The 17090-nt window shown below is 56.2% G+C and overlaps 1 protein-coding gene across 1 annotated transcript; it reads right to left on the bottom strand.

Moving 5' to 3' along the window:
* Nucleotides 1–4080: 4080 nt before the first annotated feature.
* Nucleotides 4081–14973, bottom strand: NBL1 (NBL1, DAN family BMP antagonist). The gene is made up of 4 exons (XM_063104834.1): nucleotides 14865–14973; nucleotides 7324–7518; nucleotides 7091–7202; nucleotides 4081–5655 (listed from the first exon to the last, which is right to left on the bottom strand). Exons 2-4 carry the CDS (start codon nucleotides 7491–7493, stop codon nucleotides 5392–5394), a joined length of 546 nt encoding a protein of 181 aa, XP_062960904.1. The 5' UTR covers nucleotides 7494–7518; nucleotides 14865–14973; the 3' UTR covers nucleotides 4081–5391.
* Nucleotides 14974–17090: the final 2117 nt, after the last annotated feature.

The raw sequence follows: 17090 nt of genomic DNA, 5'->3' as shown, positions 1-17090 counted from the left end.
GGTCACCGCTCTTTCATGAGGAGCCAGGAGTTGGGTAATGTTGAGCAAATCGCTTGATACCCTTCCTGGCCTCAGTTGCTGTGCCCGTAGAATGGGTCGATAATTTCTAGTATTCTTCATCTTTAGCTGAGCAGCGGGCTACCCCTCGCCAGGGTCTTTCAAGCAGAAACCGTCCCATTCCCCAACAGCGCCAGGTACTAAGGATGAATGAAGTCCCTGACCTGTTGGCGCTCACAGTCTATCAGCGTAAACAGATTTGGGAATTCCCAAGCCAGGTGGGATAGAGTCACTGCAGGCAGAGGGGTGGGGTGTGTCGTCCCCTCGGCGCAACTTCCCAACGTCTCTCTCCCCTCTGGCTGAGAAGAGTCTACCTAACACTGCTGTGCAGATTAATACTGCGGATTCCATTCATTCATTCAACAAATATTTATTGAACACCCACTAGGTGTCAGGCACTGCTCTGACCAATCAGGACACTACAGTGACCAAAACGAAGAACCCCACTTTCAAGAGTTTACCTGCTAGTGGAAGGATATAGATAATAAACAATGAGCACAATAAACATATAAAGTTAATTGGAAAGTGATCGTTGCTATAGAAAAAAAGGAAATGTAGTAGAAAGAGGATCTAGAGTTGGCAGCGTGTCTTTTTCCTCTCCACAGAAACAGAAAAATAATTCCTCCCACATTTAAGGGTCCTGCTGTGTTCCAGGGACTTTCTTATATTATTCCTATTTCAACCTCTGTAATTATTTATTCCTACTCCTACAATAATGCTGAGAGATAAGTGTTAAACTGGGGTTCAGAGAGGCCAAGGGCGTCATCCAAGATCACCAGCAGCGAGTGGCCAAGTGGGAGCTGAAACACGGGTATGCCAACACTCATGGCAGAGGGAGCCCATTACAGAGGTCAGAAACCTCCCACCAAACCTCAGACCCTGCAGCACCCCCACCCACCCCAGCTTCTGTTTGGCACTCAGAGCCCTAATCTGCCCACCAGTGGATCAGCAGGTGGGGAAGGCCTGCTCTCCCTCCCCGACAGCACACTGCACCACTGTGATGATTTCTGCCATGCCCCAGGGAACAGGATGCAGTACACCAAGCCTGAGAGTCAGAAAGCCAGGGCTTGGGATCCCAGCTCCACGGCTTACCGGGTCTGTGAACTTAGGGCCAGCAGCTCCAGCTCCTTGGTCACCATTTTCTTCTCTACAATAGTTACCAGGACAATACAGCCCCCACCTCATAGGGTCATTGAGGGGATGGCACCAGTGTATTCTGTAAACCTTATGGTACTACGTCAGTATTAGGTGTTGGCTGCAGTGTTCTCACGTGCACAACGATAATGCACTCAGCTCGGTGGTGGCTCCTTCAGCCCAGGGATTCCTGATGTGAGCGACAGAAACCCCAGGAGGTGCTGTGTAGAACGATTTTGGAGCCCCGTGACCAGGGTTCATAATCCTGATTCTGCCACTTGCTCTGTGATGCTGGCAAGGTCCCTTAAAATCCCTGAAATTGGGATAGTGGGTAGGTGAATGGGACGAGTATTTAAACTATTTTGCACAGAGGAGGTGCCTGATAAATTATAGCTTTGTAAAAATTGGTATGTAAAGAGATGGAATATTATCCCTCTGTTTTTGCCTTTTCTGTAAAGTTTGATATCTTTTACTTTTAAAAAAAGACCTAAAGAAAACATAACAATTTTAACATTTGTTCATTCTGGGTGATAGGTTCATGGACGTTTGTTATATCATGATCTGTATGCTATGACTAAAAAAAAAAATTTTTTTAAAGATTGGGCCAGGGTCATGATGCCACCTTGTGGCCACACTGTTATCTTGAACTCGAGACCTTTTCAGAAGCTCTGTGTATGCTCCTGTATTTGTCATTTCAATGGTGACATGATAAAGTCCTAGTCTTCCTTAACATTCCAGGGTAGAGAGGGACGTTAAGGATGCTCAGCTTTTGCTTGATTACTTCTAGCCACGGGTGCTTCCTCCCTCGAAGACACAGCTTGTGCCACAATGGGACAGCTGAGTCTTAGGAAGTCCTCTGCTCCAAACCTCCATGTCTATGGGTACATAGAGGACCAGGAAAAGCTCCTCACTGCAGAGATGGAGAAATAGAGGTCCCAGGGAGGTTGCAAGGGCTGCCCAAAGCTGCTCTTGCAGAAAGTGTCGATCAACTGACTAAACGCCGTGAAGGCAGGGATTTTGTCCATTTTGTTCACTGCTGTGTCTCTGGCACAGATTAGCCCTCAATAAATATCTGTTCAGCGAATTCATAAATGAACAAAACGATCGGCCCAACCACCTGCAGTTGTGGGCCATTCATTCTCAATGATAATAACAGCTGACACTCTGGAGACCTTACTAAACGCCAGGCACTGTTCCAAGCTCTAAACGTGCATCGACTCATGTAATGCTCACCACGGCCCAGAAAGTGAGGTAAGTGTGATTATTCCCATTTTACATGCAGGAAAAGCGAGCCTCAGAGCTCTTATGGGACTTGCTCAAGATGAGTTAGAAAGTGGCTCGGCCAGGACTTGAACTCAAGCAGCCCGGATTTCAGCAGAGGCTTGGAGCAGGGAGGAAAACCAGTTGAGAGTTGGTTCCCTATAGGCAAACAAGGCAGGGAAGCCGGTACTAACGACCTAGCCATCGGAGGGGGACCTGCGTTGACAGTGCCGGTGTCAGTGTTAAACCCTCCTGAAGATTTTAAGCCCCTCCACCCTTGTGGGGGGGGCAGGGCGGGGGCTGCAATTTTTCCCCAGGTGCTCTTGGTGGTTCAGTTGGAGCTTGGTGGTGAGAAAAATCGGAAGTCTCTACCCTCACATGTCACCCCCTGGCGAGCTGGCCCAGCTAGCGACACTTCTCAATCAGACATCGCTCAAATCGGGCTCCTCCCACTCGCTGGGCCCACATCCAATCAGCAGCGCCTGTCCCGTGTGGCCCCGCCCCCTGGCTCAGCCCCGCCCCTCCAACCCCACTGCTCCCCCCCCAAAACCCCCACTGGCCCCCGTCATCTCCTTCCCCGGACCGTGGCAGTCACCCCTGCCGGTCTCCTGCCTCCCCCTCCTCCCACCCGTTTTAGTCACAGAAACCCAGCTCTGCGCCGACACCTCCAGGGGTCCTTGCTGCAAAGTGAGGTCTGAACTCGGGCTGGCATTCCAGGCCCGCCACCAGCCACTCAAACGCTTTCCTGCTTTACTCCCAACCAGTCCCTTACTTTCTCCGTGTGTCCGTGAATGTATTCCCCGCCTTGTTCCAGACACAGGGTGGAGACAGCTCCTCACCAAGACTGCCACCAAGACAGTGCTCAGGTCCAAATCCACCAGGGCCCAGAGGCTCAGCACCAAGGACATGGGATGCCATACTTATTGCCAGTATTTTGAGTTCATGTGGGTCTTCTATGCTTCCAAGCCTGAGTTTCCCACTCTGTAAAAGTCCTCCCTGTGGACTGGTTGAATGATAAATGAGTACTGGTATCCCCAAGCTTGGTGTGGGCTCTGGGACAGATTGCCTAGGTCCCAGTACTGTTGATGACATGTCCTAACTGCACAACCCTGGGAAAATGACTTATGCCCTCTGCTCTTAAGATGCCTCCTCTATAAAATGAGGGCAATATCTACATCACTGGGCAGTGGTAAGGATCAAGCGAGTTAATTTACATGCAGTACTTAACACAGTGACCAACCTTGCACGTGAATTTGTAACTAATACTTTTGACCCTTTCCCCATCTCCTGGGGGCCAGGCCAGGCTGAGACCTAGGCAAAGGCTGATGCTGGGTCACCGTGAGGGTGGAGAGATGGCGTGGGGCAAGCCCAAGGGACCCAGGGTCAAAAATCCATGAAGTCCAGTTCTGGAGGCCCATCCAAGGTGGATGCAAGGCCAGAAACGGGCCCCCAAGGGACGAGGTGGGAGCTGGGGAGACAGAGGCTCAAGAGTCAGGGGTGCCTGGACAGGGAAGTGAGAGGGCCACAAGGGACCTGTGGGTCTGCCCAGCACTCCACCGCCTTAGCCTTGGCTCCCCTCCCCCAGGGCCCTGCTGCCTGGGTCAGCAGAGCCACCAATGAGGAAGAGAACACAGGCAATGAATGAATTTATTCATGGGAAGACTCAGGGTCCCTCGGGGAGACCATCTACTGGTTACAAGCTCCAGAAGCTCTCGTAGGAACAGCCGTGAGGGCTGGAGTGCCCCCAGGTGGGGGTGGGGGCTGGCAGCCACCTGGGACACAGAGGAGCAGACACAGGCAGTTCTGGGGGCTGACTTATGTCACTGCCCACCTGCTCTGCCCTTCCCCCAGGGCCCCACAGCCCTCTAGGGTTAAAGTGCAGCTGGGAGGGAAGAGGTGTGCGAATTGCAGAGCTGGAGAGAGCCCGAGTGAACACTGGCCTCCCACACAAGCCTCGTTCCTCCTCGTCCTGAAGGCTCAGCCAGAGTCCATCCCACCCAGGTCCCTCCTTGGAAACTCCAGGTGAGGGAGTCACCCTCCTGTACCCCACCTGTCAGATATTTAGAAAGAGCTTCCCCAAGAGAGCAGGGCTGGCCCCATCAGCTGAAAGGCCTAGAACTTGGAGGGCAGTGGGAGGTGCTAAGATTTCTAAGAAGGAGATGAGGGAGGGATGCTCTTCTTCAGTGATGGTCTGGGGGATCACCCCACTCCCCCTGGCTCGGGAAGACTCCTTCCTCCCACCCTCCAGTCAAGCCAAGGAAGCCCGAGAAAGGCCCAGAGAGCCTGGCTGCAGCTCGAGTGCCATGAGTCAGCAGGGTCCTGCCCAGGCCTGACTCCCAACCACTGCATTGAGGGAGGGCCCCTTCAGTGCCACCGGGAAGATGCTTCCCCAGCACAGGGATGGGGTGGGAGACTTTTGGGGAAACCAGTGGGGCTGGACCTTCCTGCTTCTGCCAATGATCTTCCTAGCCCAGCCCCTCCTTCAAGGATGATGCCGGAAAGGTGCCTCCCCTCCCTCAGGGCCCCAACTGCACCATCCGCACCCCCAGTGTTCTGCCCCCCGCCAGGGCCTGTGTGGGCCTTAGCCGGGTTCCTGCCAGCTTGGATGGCCTCACCCCCACCTCAGCAGCTTAGCCAACTTCCTCCCCCTCCCGAGGGCACATTTCTGAAAGGCAGAAAGGAAGAGACCCCCCCCTCAAAAAAAGAGCCCTGCAGACCTCTGCTTCTGCCCCCCACTCTTGAATATATTAAATTGTGCAGCTTGGCTCCAACCCCTCCCTTTCAGATCTCCATGGCAACTGGGCAGCATTCCAAGTCCAAGTCTGAATCCAAGTCCATCCAGTGCCAAAGGGGGGCTCCAGCCTCTCCCCCCACTCTGCCCCAGAGGGTGAGACCCAACATTCCACAGGGGAGTGAGAGGGGAGGAAGCATTGGGGGGCTTCAGTCCTCCGCCCCCTCTTCCTCGGCATTAGGGGGTCCAGGGGGATCCTCAGGCTCAGGGGTCTGCCCACCAGGGTGGGGATGGGGGTGGGGGTGGGGGTGATGGCCAGGCTGGGAGCCCGGCCCGTCCTCGCCCTGCACATAGACGCTCAGGCCCTCGTGACTGGGCTCCTTGCCGCAGGCCTGGCAGCTGCAGTGCAAGATCTTCTCCACCAGCTTGTCCACCCTGGGCACCTCATCGTGGCCGGGGCACTCCAAGGTTACCTGGGGAGGGCAGGAGAGAAGGGGGGGATGTTTCCAAAGACTTGGGGCAGGTGGGGAGGCCCCAAGAGTCACACTGCCTCATGGACCGAGAATCCCCAAGCCCACCTGTGATCCCCAGTTAGCTCTGTGGGCCCATCTAAGAGTGTGAGGGGACTGAGCCCCTGGGGGAGCCACCTAAAACCTCTCCTCACACCCAGTCCTGCCACCTTCCTATCCATTCCCACCCCAGCCAGAAGGCACCCTGGGGGGAAAATAAATGTGGCCTGCCCCTGCTTAAAATTCCCCTTAGTGCTCCCCACTGCATTTGCGGAAACATCCTGACCCTTCCTAAGGCCACCAAGGACCTTCAGGCTGCCCCTGAAGCTGACCTTCAGCTGACCTCTCCACCCCTGACCTCACACCACTCCCACTAGCTCTGTGCTATCTGATCTGCCTCAGATTTTGTACATGCTGCTCCCTCTGCCTGGAAGTTTCTAACCCAAACTGTCCCCCTCCCACTTGCCCTAAACTCTACCCAGTTGACTTTTACTCAACCTTTAGGGCTGAGTTCAGGCATCACTTCCTCAAAAAAGCCCCATCCCAAACCCCCAGCCCAGCTGAGGTTCACCCTGTAGGGCCCGTCAGCATCTTGCCCTTCTCTTAATGTCACCCTTCCTCCCTCCCTCCCTTTCTTTTCTTTCCCCCCTTTCTTCCACGGAGCACCTACTCCATGCCAGTTCTGGGGACACAAGGACAGGCATGGTCCTTCAAGGGACTCAGAGTCCAGTGAGGGAAACAGACTTGTCAAAATCATCCAGATGCAGGTAGAAAACTGAGGATGTGACAGATGCTCAAAGCAGAGGCAAGCAGTGCGCTGAGAGTCGAAGGTTCAGGGAGTTGACCCAGCCAGGGGGTCTGGAAAGGAGCCCTGAGTAAGTGACGCTTCAGCCAAGAGCGGGAGAATGAACAGAAGTCAACTAGGCGAAGGGGAGGAGGAGGACAGAATTCCAAGCAGGGAAAAGAGCATGTGCAAAGGCCCTGTGGTGGGAGCGAGCAGATCAGGTGCGGGGGGCCAACAGGAGATGAGCTGGTGGCAAGTGTCAAGAATAAGGAAGGTGGGAGGCAAGATGAAGTTGGAGACAGACCACGCTGGACCTGAGGGACATGGCAAAGGTTTTGGTCTCAGCCTATCACAACAGGAAGCCACTATAAGGATTTTAGTGCATGAGTGACATCAGAGCGGAGCTTCAGAAAGATCCCCTGTCCTGTACAAGTTGGTGTCAGACTTGTAAGACATCACACGTCAAGGACGATGTCTGTATCCCCAGCATAAGCCCCTACCCTGAATCCAGTGGGGCCTTACTAAGGACTTGTGGCCACCTGCTGTGACGCAGGAGAGTGGGCCAGGGCAGGCTCTGGGCAGAGGCCAGACTGGGGCAGAGCAGCCAGTACTCACAATCTCCCACATGGACTGGGCCGGCATGCAGGAGTCGCAGTGCACCAGGGACTCTGTGGACTGTGGGAAGGTGTTGGGGACGCTGTAGCTGAAGCACTGTCCTAGGCACGCCCTGTGGGATGAGAGGTCAGCGTGCCTGTGTCACTGCAGAGGAGGCAGGGCTGGGCAGCCCTGGTCCTCTGCCTCCCTCCTGGGTGCCTGTCCTCACCTCCCACCCACCCCCTGGGGCCCACCTGTTCTGGATGGACTTGGCCTCACAGCCGCTGTGGCCCACAATCTGGGTGATGTTCTTGGCTTCGCACCAGGCGCTCTTGTCCGGGAACAGTGCCAGCTTGTTGATGGGCGGGGGGGCAGCCAACAGCATGGCAGGGAGGACAGCCCCCACCAGGACCTGCAGCATCATGCCCGTGGCCTCCAGAGCCCTGGAACTGAGCACAGGTGGCAAGTGAGGCCTAGCAGGGCCTGGGCGGCTGGGCAGGGGACTGGGGGGTTTTACAAACAGGGGCTCTGGCATGTGACTCCTGGGCTGAAATCCTAGCTCTACCACTTACTAACCAAGTACAACCTTAGACAAGTTATTTCTCCTGACTGAACCTCAAAAATGGGGCTGTTAATAGCATCAGCAGCAGATGGGTAGCATGAAGATTAAATGAGGTATTATATGAAAAGCCCTCATCACAAAGCCTAGCAGATAATACACACTCCGTATGTTAGTTATTTTTATGACTTAGCCATGTAGCCTTGAGCAAGTGACATTTTATCTCTGTGCCTCGGTTTCTTCATCTAAAAAAGGCGTGTGCATGGCAAAGGATGCTGCAGTTACGAAACAGGGCACTAATTATCCAAGCACATGTCGCGTGCGGACCAATCATTAGCTCCCTTCCCAGTAGGATGTTGTAGGTCCTCCAGGGAAGCACACAAAAAATCGTCCATGCAATGCCTCCCCTTCAGTATGTCTCCTGGAAAGCCACTGCCACAGTGTTCAGGATTCTGACGAAAGGAGAGCGAACCTCGATCTTCGTGTTGCGGTGAATTCTGGCTGGACCCAGGCAAAAAAAACTAACTCTGAACCAGATGGTATTTCTTTCTAGGATGCCCCACCTCAGCCTCGAGCCCACTCAGATTCTACACACATCATTATCCCCCGCCCCATCCTAGCTCCTGAATTGAGCTGGAGACAGTCAAAGCCACATACTCGACCATCTGTCAATTCCCCTGCTACAGAAGGAAGGAGCAAGACACTAGGACAATACCAGAACTTGACAGAAGATGGCGCTGCAGGGCAGAGTCTGTGTCTAACTGATTCGGCTCAGAGGGGACTCCTGAAGTTCCCCAACTTTATCATTCTTTCCACCTCAAAGAATGAGGAAGGGGCTCCAGAGAGATTAGGAAATGAGGACAGTGGCTGTAAGGGGTCCCCAACCCTCCTGAGGACAGGACAGGGAAAGGGCACAGGACCCACACATGCTAGGTGACCCTGCACACTCAGGCCAAAGTTTCCCCACCTGTAAAATGAGTGAGATGACATGGACCAGTGATTTGCAAACCTAATCGATCATCAGAATTCCCTGGAACTTGTGAACTGAAAGCTCTGGGGTGGGGTGGGACTCTGCACTTTTAACAAGCTTCCCGGGGTTCTGCTGTGCAGCTGGGCTGGAGAACCAGTCCAGCTCGGACAGTCCCCAGAGGCGCCTGGGTGAGACTGAATCAGGAAGAGGGGCCAGGTCCTACTGATCCCACAGAAACCCAGCGCCAGAGGTTGGGATGGCTTGGGACTGGGCACCCCATTCAGAACAATCACACCCTGGGCCCACTTTCTGCAGAAAGTGGGTGGGGATGGCAGAGGCAGGTAATTTGGGGGTGGGGGGGTCTTGCCTGCTCCTGCAGTGAACATCTCAGAGGGCTGGTGGAGCAGGGCTCCCAGGGAGGGCCCGGGACAGCCTGCAGGGCTGCACCCCTCTATAGCACCCTGCTCTCCATCCAGCCAAGTTCCCCTCAGCTCCTACCCTTCTCCCTGCAGGTTTCCATCTTGCTGGACCCTATTACCTGGATGACCCCCACTCCCAGCCCTGTGGGGAGAGAGAGCAGCTGAGGTGAGAGTGGACAGTCAGCCCCATCCCAAATGAGCCTGTCATAAGCCAGGCTGTCAACCACATATTTATGGTCTCGCTCACAAGATCGACAGCAAAGCCCATGTTTCCAGTACAACCGCAGCCTAGCAAAATAAGACTTGCTCCTAACTGGCAACTCAACTGATTTTTCATAAAACTTAGCAACCAGGAGGCTTCCTCACCCCTGACATGTCCTCTGTTCTCCCTAGGGAATCAGCCTCTGAGTCAGGGTCTGGCCACAGTACCCAAAAGAGGGCCGGGAACTCCCTGGCCTTCCGTAGGCTGGACAGGCCCCCTGTAGACCTCAGAGAGGTCCAGGGACTTTTGTCCTATACCTGACCCCATGTGCTTCCTTGGAAACAACAGGCCAGATGGGGCCAGAGAGGGAGCAACTAGGACAGGGAGTGATGCTAAGGATTGTGTAGGATTTGGAATTGAAAATGGGTTGTAATGAAAGTAGACTGGAGACGATTGCGCAGGTCTGACTTGGACTTGGAATTAGGTGAGGTTAGAATTGAGGCTATAGGTCAGGACCAGGTTAAAGTTGAGTAGAGCTGACAATGGGTTGAGGATAATAACAAGTTTTATTGGGAGATAGGATAATGGTGAGTTTTTTGGTGCAGTCACTTGGCCCAGAGATCAGAGACTGGTAATTAGGATCAGGTTGTGGCAGAAGTTGAGAAAGAAGATAAACTGAGGCAGAAGGCCACCTCCCTTATGTCCCTCCTTCTCCAATGCCCAGCTGATCATAAGAGCCAGCTGTGCCCACAGAGGGGCGCTGTAACCCAACCCGCCAGGCCAGGGCACTGGGGCCACACTCGGCTTCCAGCACACTGCCAGGGCTCCCACCGGAAGCATGGGCCCTGAGGTCTCCACTGTTAGAATTCCAGCCCTCCCACCTGGGAACTGTGCGACTTGCACAAAGTTCACGTCTCAGAACCTGCCTTCCTCAACCCTGAAATGGGGAATGTAGCACCTTCCTTGGAGAAGACCTGGGAGAGTTAAATGAAAACACCCAGCACCCAGTTGGCACCCATTAAGGCCAGTTCTCTTTCCTGGAGGGATCATGGGAAAGGCTGGGCAGGCATCAGAGCCAAGGCTGGGCTGGAACAGGAGGCCGCAAGGATGCCAGGCAGAGTCTCACCCACACCCAGCCCCGCCCCGCAGAGCCCAGGCTGCCCCCAACCCTGCGGTGGGATCTTCGCTAGCAGTTTTTATTTTTTTGTTGGTTTATGCTTTTTTTGTTTTTTCAAGCAGCAACTCAGCTCATTTTTTTTTAAGCTAATTTTTTTCTCAGCTTTTTTTTTTTTAAGTCGTACTTTCCTTGCTGAGCCTTGAGAACCTCACCCAGATTCTCCACTCTTCCTCCCCGCCCTGAAGGTCACACAGCGAGTCACGGGACTCCAAGAAAGTCAGAGCAGAAAGGGGAGTCAGAGATCCCCCAGCTAACCCCCCTTGCTTTGCAAAGGGGTTGTCCCAAGGCCCCCCAGGAAGTCAGGCAAAACACTGCCCTTCCCCGGGCCATTCTGTTCCCTGCAGTTCAACACTCACTCACTGAGCACCTGCTAGGAGGGCAGGGGGAGAGGCAAGGGGGAGGGCAGGGAGCTGGGGTCCCGGGCCCTATGTCCATTCAGAGCCCAGATCTGAACCGAGACTGGAACCTGGACAGGCTCGCAGATGAAAAGGTTCACCAAAAGAAAGAAGCAAGAAACAGAGGAAGAAGAGAAGGTGTCCAGGGACTCCAGGGAATGGAATCTGCAGTTGGGATGAGGCCTGGGGCTCCCTGCCGCTGCCCTGGTGGACTGTGCCTCTCAGTCCTACCAGCACTCGGGCATTCAGCCACTGCCTAGGGTGGGAAAGTTGGGAGACCTACAGTCCAGAGTTCAAATCCCACCCCCGAATCCCCACAGATGATGGCACAACTTTGGCAGGCCCTGGCTCCTCAGAGCCTCAGGAAAGGTTTGACACTGTCCTTCCCTCAAGGTTGTCGTGAGGATCACACGTCCTCAGCACAGGCGGGTGCCTTCCCACCCCCACTTCCAAATCCAAGCACTCCAGTTCTCAGTGGCCTCTTGCAAACGCCTGACAAGATGTGGGCCACCACCCACACAGAAAGGAAGTTCCCCAGGGGAGTGACACCGGCTGGCCCACTTTGGCACTGTGGAAACTGAGGCACAGGTCATGGAAGTGACCCACCCCCATCTCCCACGCCGGGAAGACAGTAGTGAACACACACTCGGCAGACCTGCCCTGGTGACTTCCCAGAACCTGGTTCACAAGGTCCCTCAGGAAGGCCAGGCAGGGGAAGCAGCACAACCAGGCTTCAGGGCCAGCCTTTGGGGCCTCTGCACACCTACCTGGCATCTTCCCCGAGACATCAGCCCAGCCCTGGACAGTCTGACCTCACAGGTCTGGAGCGTGGCCTGGGCATCTGTACATGGTCCCCACATGATTCTGAGGCCCCCCAGGAAAGGGTCCCCCATAATAGCACCAATGACGGCCCCCCACACACACCTGGATTCTAGTGCCTACCAGAGCATAGTATCCTAAAGGCACCTGAGGGGCCTAGATTTTAAAAGAACACCCCCTCCTGCTCCCATCCACTGTGAAATCCTTTGTAGAGCAAAGGGTCTATTCTGTATAACAAGTGAACACTCTCCATTTCCTCTTTTGGGTAAATCTGAATATTCAGGATCACTCAAGGCCAAGTACACCAGGATTTTCAAGGTAGAGTGCATCCACTCACCTCCGGTCTCTCTCACACACAAACACACACAAGCAGGTGTACCCCAAACCCACGTGGGCCTCAAACATATGCATTAAACATGCATACCCACCCAAGCATGTGCACACACACACCCACCACCCCGCCCAGGCCTTTGCTGTTGCATCCCCAGCCTGGTGCCAGCCTGGCGCGGGAGTGCTGCAGGGCAGGGGCGGCACCTCCCGGGTGGAAAGGCGAGCCTCCCCCTCCCCAGCTTCAGCTCCTGCTTCCATAACCTCCTCTGGGAACCTCTCCCACATTTGGCCCCAACTGACTCCTGACTCGGATAGATGTTTCTAACTGTGGGCTCAGCATTCAGGCGACATCACAATATGCACAATAAGCACGTGGGGGTTGTGGCCGGTTGTTTCTCAAACTTCTCCTCCCTCTCCCTCCTTTCCTGCTCCCCCAACAACACACACTGAGGGCAGGGTCTGGGTCTCCCCCTCCAGTCTCCACAACTATGTTCAAAGTGGGGGGTAGCATTAGCACCCATGTCACAGGCAGCTGTGAGAATTAAACTGCAGAGTACATAGAAAGCTCTGGAGAGGCTGCCCGTCACAGGGTACATCCTCTGTACATGTCACCCTCTCCGCTAGCCTGGAGTCCCCCGGGGCCTCTCATCCTTCCTGGCCTCTGCCGGCTCCCTTCTGCCCCTCACTCCTACTGGATCCTGAGTGGGTCCTGAGTGTTTCACAATCTGGGGTGCCATCTGCCTGATGAAACTAGATTTGGGGGAATCCTGGAGGTGAAACTTAAGCATCTGAAACAATTGTTGGAGAAGGGTTTTATAAACTTTCAAATGCTGCCCCTGCCCAACACACTCACTTGCCAGGGCAGGAGCTGAGAGGAAGATCCCAACACACTCTAACCCTTGGGCCACAGACAAGACAGGGTCCTGGGTCCTGGGGAGAGCAGCCCCCGTAGGATCCAATCTCGAGCAAACAGGCTGTGCCCGGCTGCCAGGCTGAGCATGCTGCTGGGTGCAGAGGGTGTGGCATTTGCGGCCACAGCCCTAGGCTTGGGGATCGGCAAGGGCAGGGCAGTTGCTCCAGGTCTTGGAATGAGTACAGGGACTTCCTTGAATGGAGCAACTGAAAATGCCTCTCTGTGGGTCGGCAAGGCAGAGTCAGCCCAGCAGGGTTTCCTGGGCCCACTGTGGGATCCCAGGATGAGGGTTCGCCAAAGGCCACCCATTGGCTCACTGTGTGCGTGGAGGCAGGACAGTCTAATGGTTACAGATCAAGCCACTGACCATCTGCTTCACGTCCCATGTGCCACCTGTAAAGTGCGCAGTACAGCCCGGGAATGTCCATTTTAGCAGATTCCCTCAGGAGGAGTCTGGCTCCAGCATGTCGCTTAAGGCCACTGTGATTCCATGACTCCAGTCTCACAGCAGGGTGGCTGAGCAGAGCATGCACCAACTGTCCAGTGGGTGGACACACAGGGCCAAGCCCATGCCACCCAGGCCTGCCTGCCTCTGCCAGACAGCTTCACCTTCCAGCCCTGGCTATCTCTATGCCAGCCCTCCAACCCCGTCCATAGCACTCCTGCCCGCAGACCCTCCTGCCTACAGACCCAAAGCAGTCTCCAAACAAATCCATCCATGCTAATGAGCTGCTGCAGGGCTGGCCTGCACATCTGCTCAACAGAAGTCCCACTGCAGACCTCACCAACAACCCTGCCCGCTCCAGCAGCCTCCGACCCTTGGGGTTGGGGTGGAAGGAGCTAAACTCAGTCTGAAATTTCACTTTTAAATAATGAGGCCATATCCCGGGCTCATGGACAGCACCTACTCCTTCGTCCACCCCTCCAACACACAGGCCCAGGAGAGAGGTCCAGCTTGCAGGGGTGGGTGGAGAGGGGTAGGGGTCACCAAGGAAACGCCCCAGCCTTGCCTTTTCTTTGGCCCCAACTCAAGGCAAACCACGCCCAAGCAGCCCCAGCATCTGGGGGACTCTCAGGAGGCCGGTGGTTTCACAGTAACAAAGCGTGAGGGGCTCCTTGTTGACAAATTGCTTCCCCACCAGCCCCCTTCCGCCGTCGCCCAGACTTTGGCCTCTAGTCCTGACCTCTGTTTTGCCGGGATGTCCCTAGTTTCAGGCTGGTGGCTCCAGCTGGGCGAGGGCCTCAGAAAGCCTGGAAATGTGGCCTCTCCCCTGATGCCCGCCAACCCCCCGGCCTCGCCAAGGCAGGCAGCTGCCCCCTTCACTGCGGCTTGTAAAAGACCAGAAGCGCCCCGCCCCAGGAGCGGGCGGGCAGGTGGCCGGCGGCGGGGCCCTGTCGTCCGGACTGGCTCGCGGGGGTGGAATTCTTAGGAAAACGGAGCCCCCGGAAAGGCTGGCTCTCCCTGCCCCAGACTCAATTCCGGAGGGATGACCCAGGCCAGGCCCCGGGGGCAGGCGGCAGGGAGGGGGGGGGACCCTCGGCGGGTCTCGGGGACATTCATGAACGCCCCAGGGGGAGGGGGCCGGGCCTCCGACACGGGGGGACTGTCCGAATTGGAGGGTGGGGGGGTCAGGGGGACACCGAGCAAGCCTCCCACCGAGGGCAGCGCGGAGAGGCAGAGAGAAAGAAAACACGAGGGCAGAGACACAAGCCCGGGGACACTGGGGACGGAGGCACAAGGGGGGACAGAGAGAGCGACCGAACAGAGGAGGAGGGGGCGGAAACAGCGACGGAGGGACAGACGGACAGATGGGGAGACACACACGCAGAGCCAGGGCCCCGGGGGAGGCGGCGCCGCCCCCTCCTCCTCCTCTCCGGGCCGCAGAGACCGCGGCGGAGACACCGGCCCCCGGGGCGAGTCTGCGGCCGGGCTCGGGCGCGGCGCTGCCCCCGCGGCCGAAGCCTCTGGAAGCCGGGCGGCCGCCCGCGTGCCGGCCCAGGCGGGACTTACCGCGCGCGCCCGCCGGGGGGTGCGGAGCCGAGTGCGGGCGCGTGGGGGGTGGCGGGCCCGGGCGCCCCCGGAGGCGGCTCGGCGAGGCGGCCGGCAGGGCGGGCGGGCGGCGGCCCCGCGAGGCTCGGCTGGGCTGCGCTGCGCGCCGTCTGCGGCCCCGGGCGGGCGCGCGGTGCGGGGGAGCGGCGAGCCGGGCGGCTCCGACGTCAGGGGTGTCTCCGCTCCAAATAGGGAGCGAGGGCGGGGGCAGCCGAGGGGAGGGACGCGGAAAAGAAAGAGCGGGCGGGCGCGCGCGGCCGCTCCCTCCGGGGCGCAGGAGGGGGCGCCGCGGCCGCCGGGGCCCCGGACCCTGTCCCCGCCCGCGAGCCCCGGGCCGGGCCCCGGCGCGCTCCGACGGCGCAGCGGAGCGGCCGGGACGGGGGACGCAGCAGCGAGCTGGGCGTCCCGACTCGTCCCAACGCGCCCTCGCCGGGCGTCTCTGCGCTTCCACTTCTCTCCGCCTGACTGTTCCCGAGACGGGACTGTCAGGCCGTGCCAGCCTCGGGGGGGGGACAAAGATGGAGATGTCCTTTTTGTGGGCACCGGGCATTGCAGTCTTGCCCCGGGAGTGGGGCGCTCCCGCCACCGAGTCCCGGCACCAGGAATCCGTCCTCGCTCCGCGGTTCTGCGGTGCGCCCACCCTATCCGCTCCTGGATTCAGGTCCGCGCTGTTTGTCACTCGACCTCCGCCCGATCGGCTCCAGGATCCTGGCTTAGGCACCCTGAGAAGGACTTAAGAGCCCCAGGAAGGACTGTTCGGGACTAGAACGCCAGAAAATGGACTCGCTTCTCTGGCTCCTAAGAAGCGTGGACCACCTGGCCCAGCGTCCAGCCTCACCTGGCGTGAGGGGGGGGTCCTATCTCATCAGTGGGCATCTAGGTGGATTGCGGTAGTGCTCTCTCTGTTCTGTGTGCCCAGAGGAGTGAGAAAATAGCTTTGCTCCTTGAAACTGGTAGCCCAGGGACACCATGTGGGATGCAATGGTGGGACTTGGTGATTTTGCTTTATATCTTAGTTATCTGTGTCTATGTATTTTACCCAGCGTGATTGGAAGCTCCCACGTGGACACAGCCTTGTTCATCTGATGTCCTGAGGTTGCCAAGCATCCTGGTGGCTCCTAGTGGCCTGCTGGTAGCTCCGTGGTGTACTCCAGCCTACCAGCAGTCTCCAAACCACATGTATCTTCGTGCCTCTAGCTGTAGCTTTTGCTGTTCCCTCTGCCTGGGGTTCCCTTCCCCTCCTTTCATCCCCTGGTGAATGCATTTTTCAAGCAGCAGATTGGAAAGACTTCCCACGACCCTCAGGTAGCAGCACAGGCTCCCCTCTCCTTCAGGTGTGATCCTGGAGCATGGTATACACACTGTACCTCTGTTGATGCTAATTTCCCTCTAGAAGAGCTGTGTACATCTCTTTCCTCCATTAGACCACAAGTTCCTTGAGGTTGGGGATCACATGTTTATTTCAGTGTCCCCAGTGCTTATAAGGTAGGTCCAGAGGAGATACACAATATATTTGGCTGAATGAAATAATTATTATCCCCTATTGATATAGCACAGGTAAGTCTTTCGTAATGGTAACTGTAATAATAGCTCACATGCATTGAGCACCTTACTATGTTCCTGGTCCCATTCTAGGCACTTTCCACTCTCATAATAAATCTATGAAATAAATAGTATTGTCATCCCCATTTTCTAAGTGCAAAAACCAAGAGAATGGTTAAGTAACGCGCCTGAAGTCACACAGTAAGAAGCAATGTCTGTTGCATGACCACGTACCACAGAAACCAGCCTTGCTACGTTGTACACAGTAGGCACTCAGGAAATATTTACTGTTTTGCAACCAAAGCTTACTGCCACCATTCTCAGGGTGGATTCTGGGCAGGGTGGGGAGTGGACATCCGCATTTTGTAAGAACCCACTCCCACACTGCAGGAAGCTAATTGTGTAGCCCGGTGAGCTTGACAGATCACGAGGAGTCAGGAGTTAGAAGACATGACTCCTGTTCGACAGTGCAGACTACCACCCTCAAACACAGGGAGGTTCTAGAACAATCTCAACCGCTAATCAAGGACATGGGGTTTGGAGTTGAGTCACATCTGTCTGGTGAAGGCTCAGGAGGGCTACAATGCGGGCATGGGGACTGCAGGTGACTTGTTAACATAGTCTCTACCAACAGATACCATTTTG

Source organism: Cynocephalus volans, chromosome 8 (assembly GCF_027409185.1).
Source record: "Cynocephalus volans isolate mCynVol1 chromosome 8, mCynVol1.pri, whole genome shotgun sequence".
NCBI lineage: Eukaryota > Metazoa > Chordata > Mammalia > Dermoptera > Cynocephalidae > Cynocephalus > Cynocephalus volans.
This window is presented reverse-complemented; position numbering and strand designations above follow the sequence as displayed.

Bases quoted from the DNA above. Each gene is read 5' to 3' on its own strand.
- NBL1 (XM_063104834.1), bottom strand. From the start codon at position 7,493: ATGATGCTGCAGGTCCTGGTGGGGGCTGTCCTCCCTGCCATGCTGTTG. The intron at 7,203-7,323 runs GTGGGCCCCAGG...CTCATCCCACAG, and splicing joins GCCAAGTCCATCCAGAACAG to GGCGTGCCTAGGACAGTGCT. The intron at 5,656-7,090 runs GTGAGTACTGGC...TGCCCTCCCCAG, and splicing joins CCCAGTCCATGTGGGAGATT to GTAACCTTGGAGTGCCCCGG.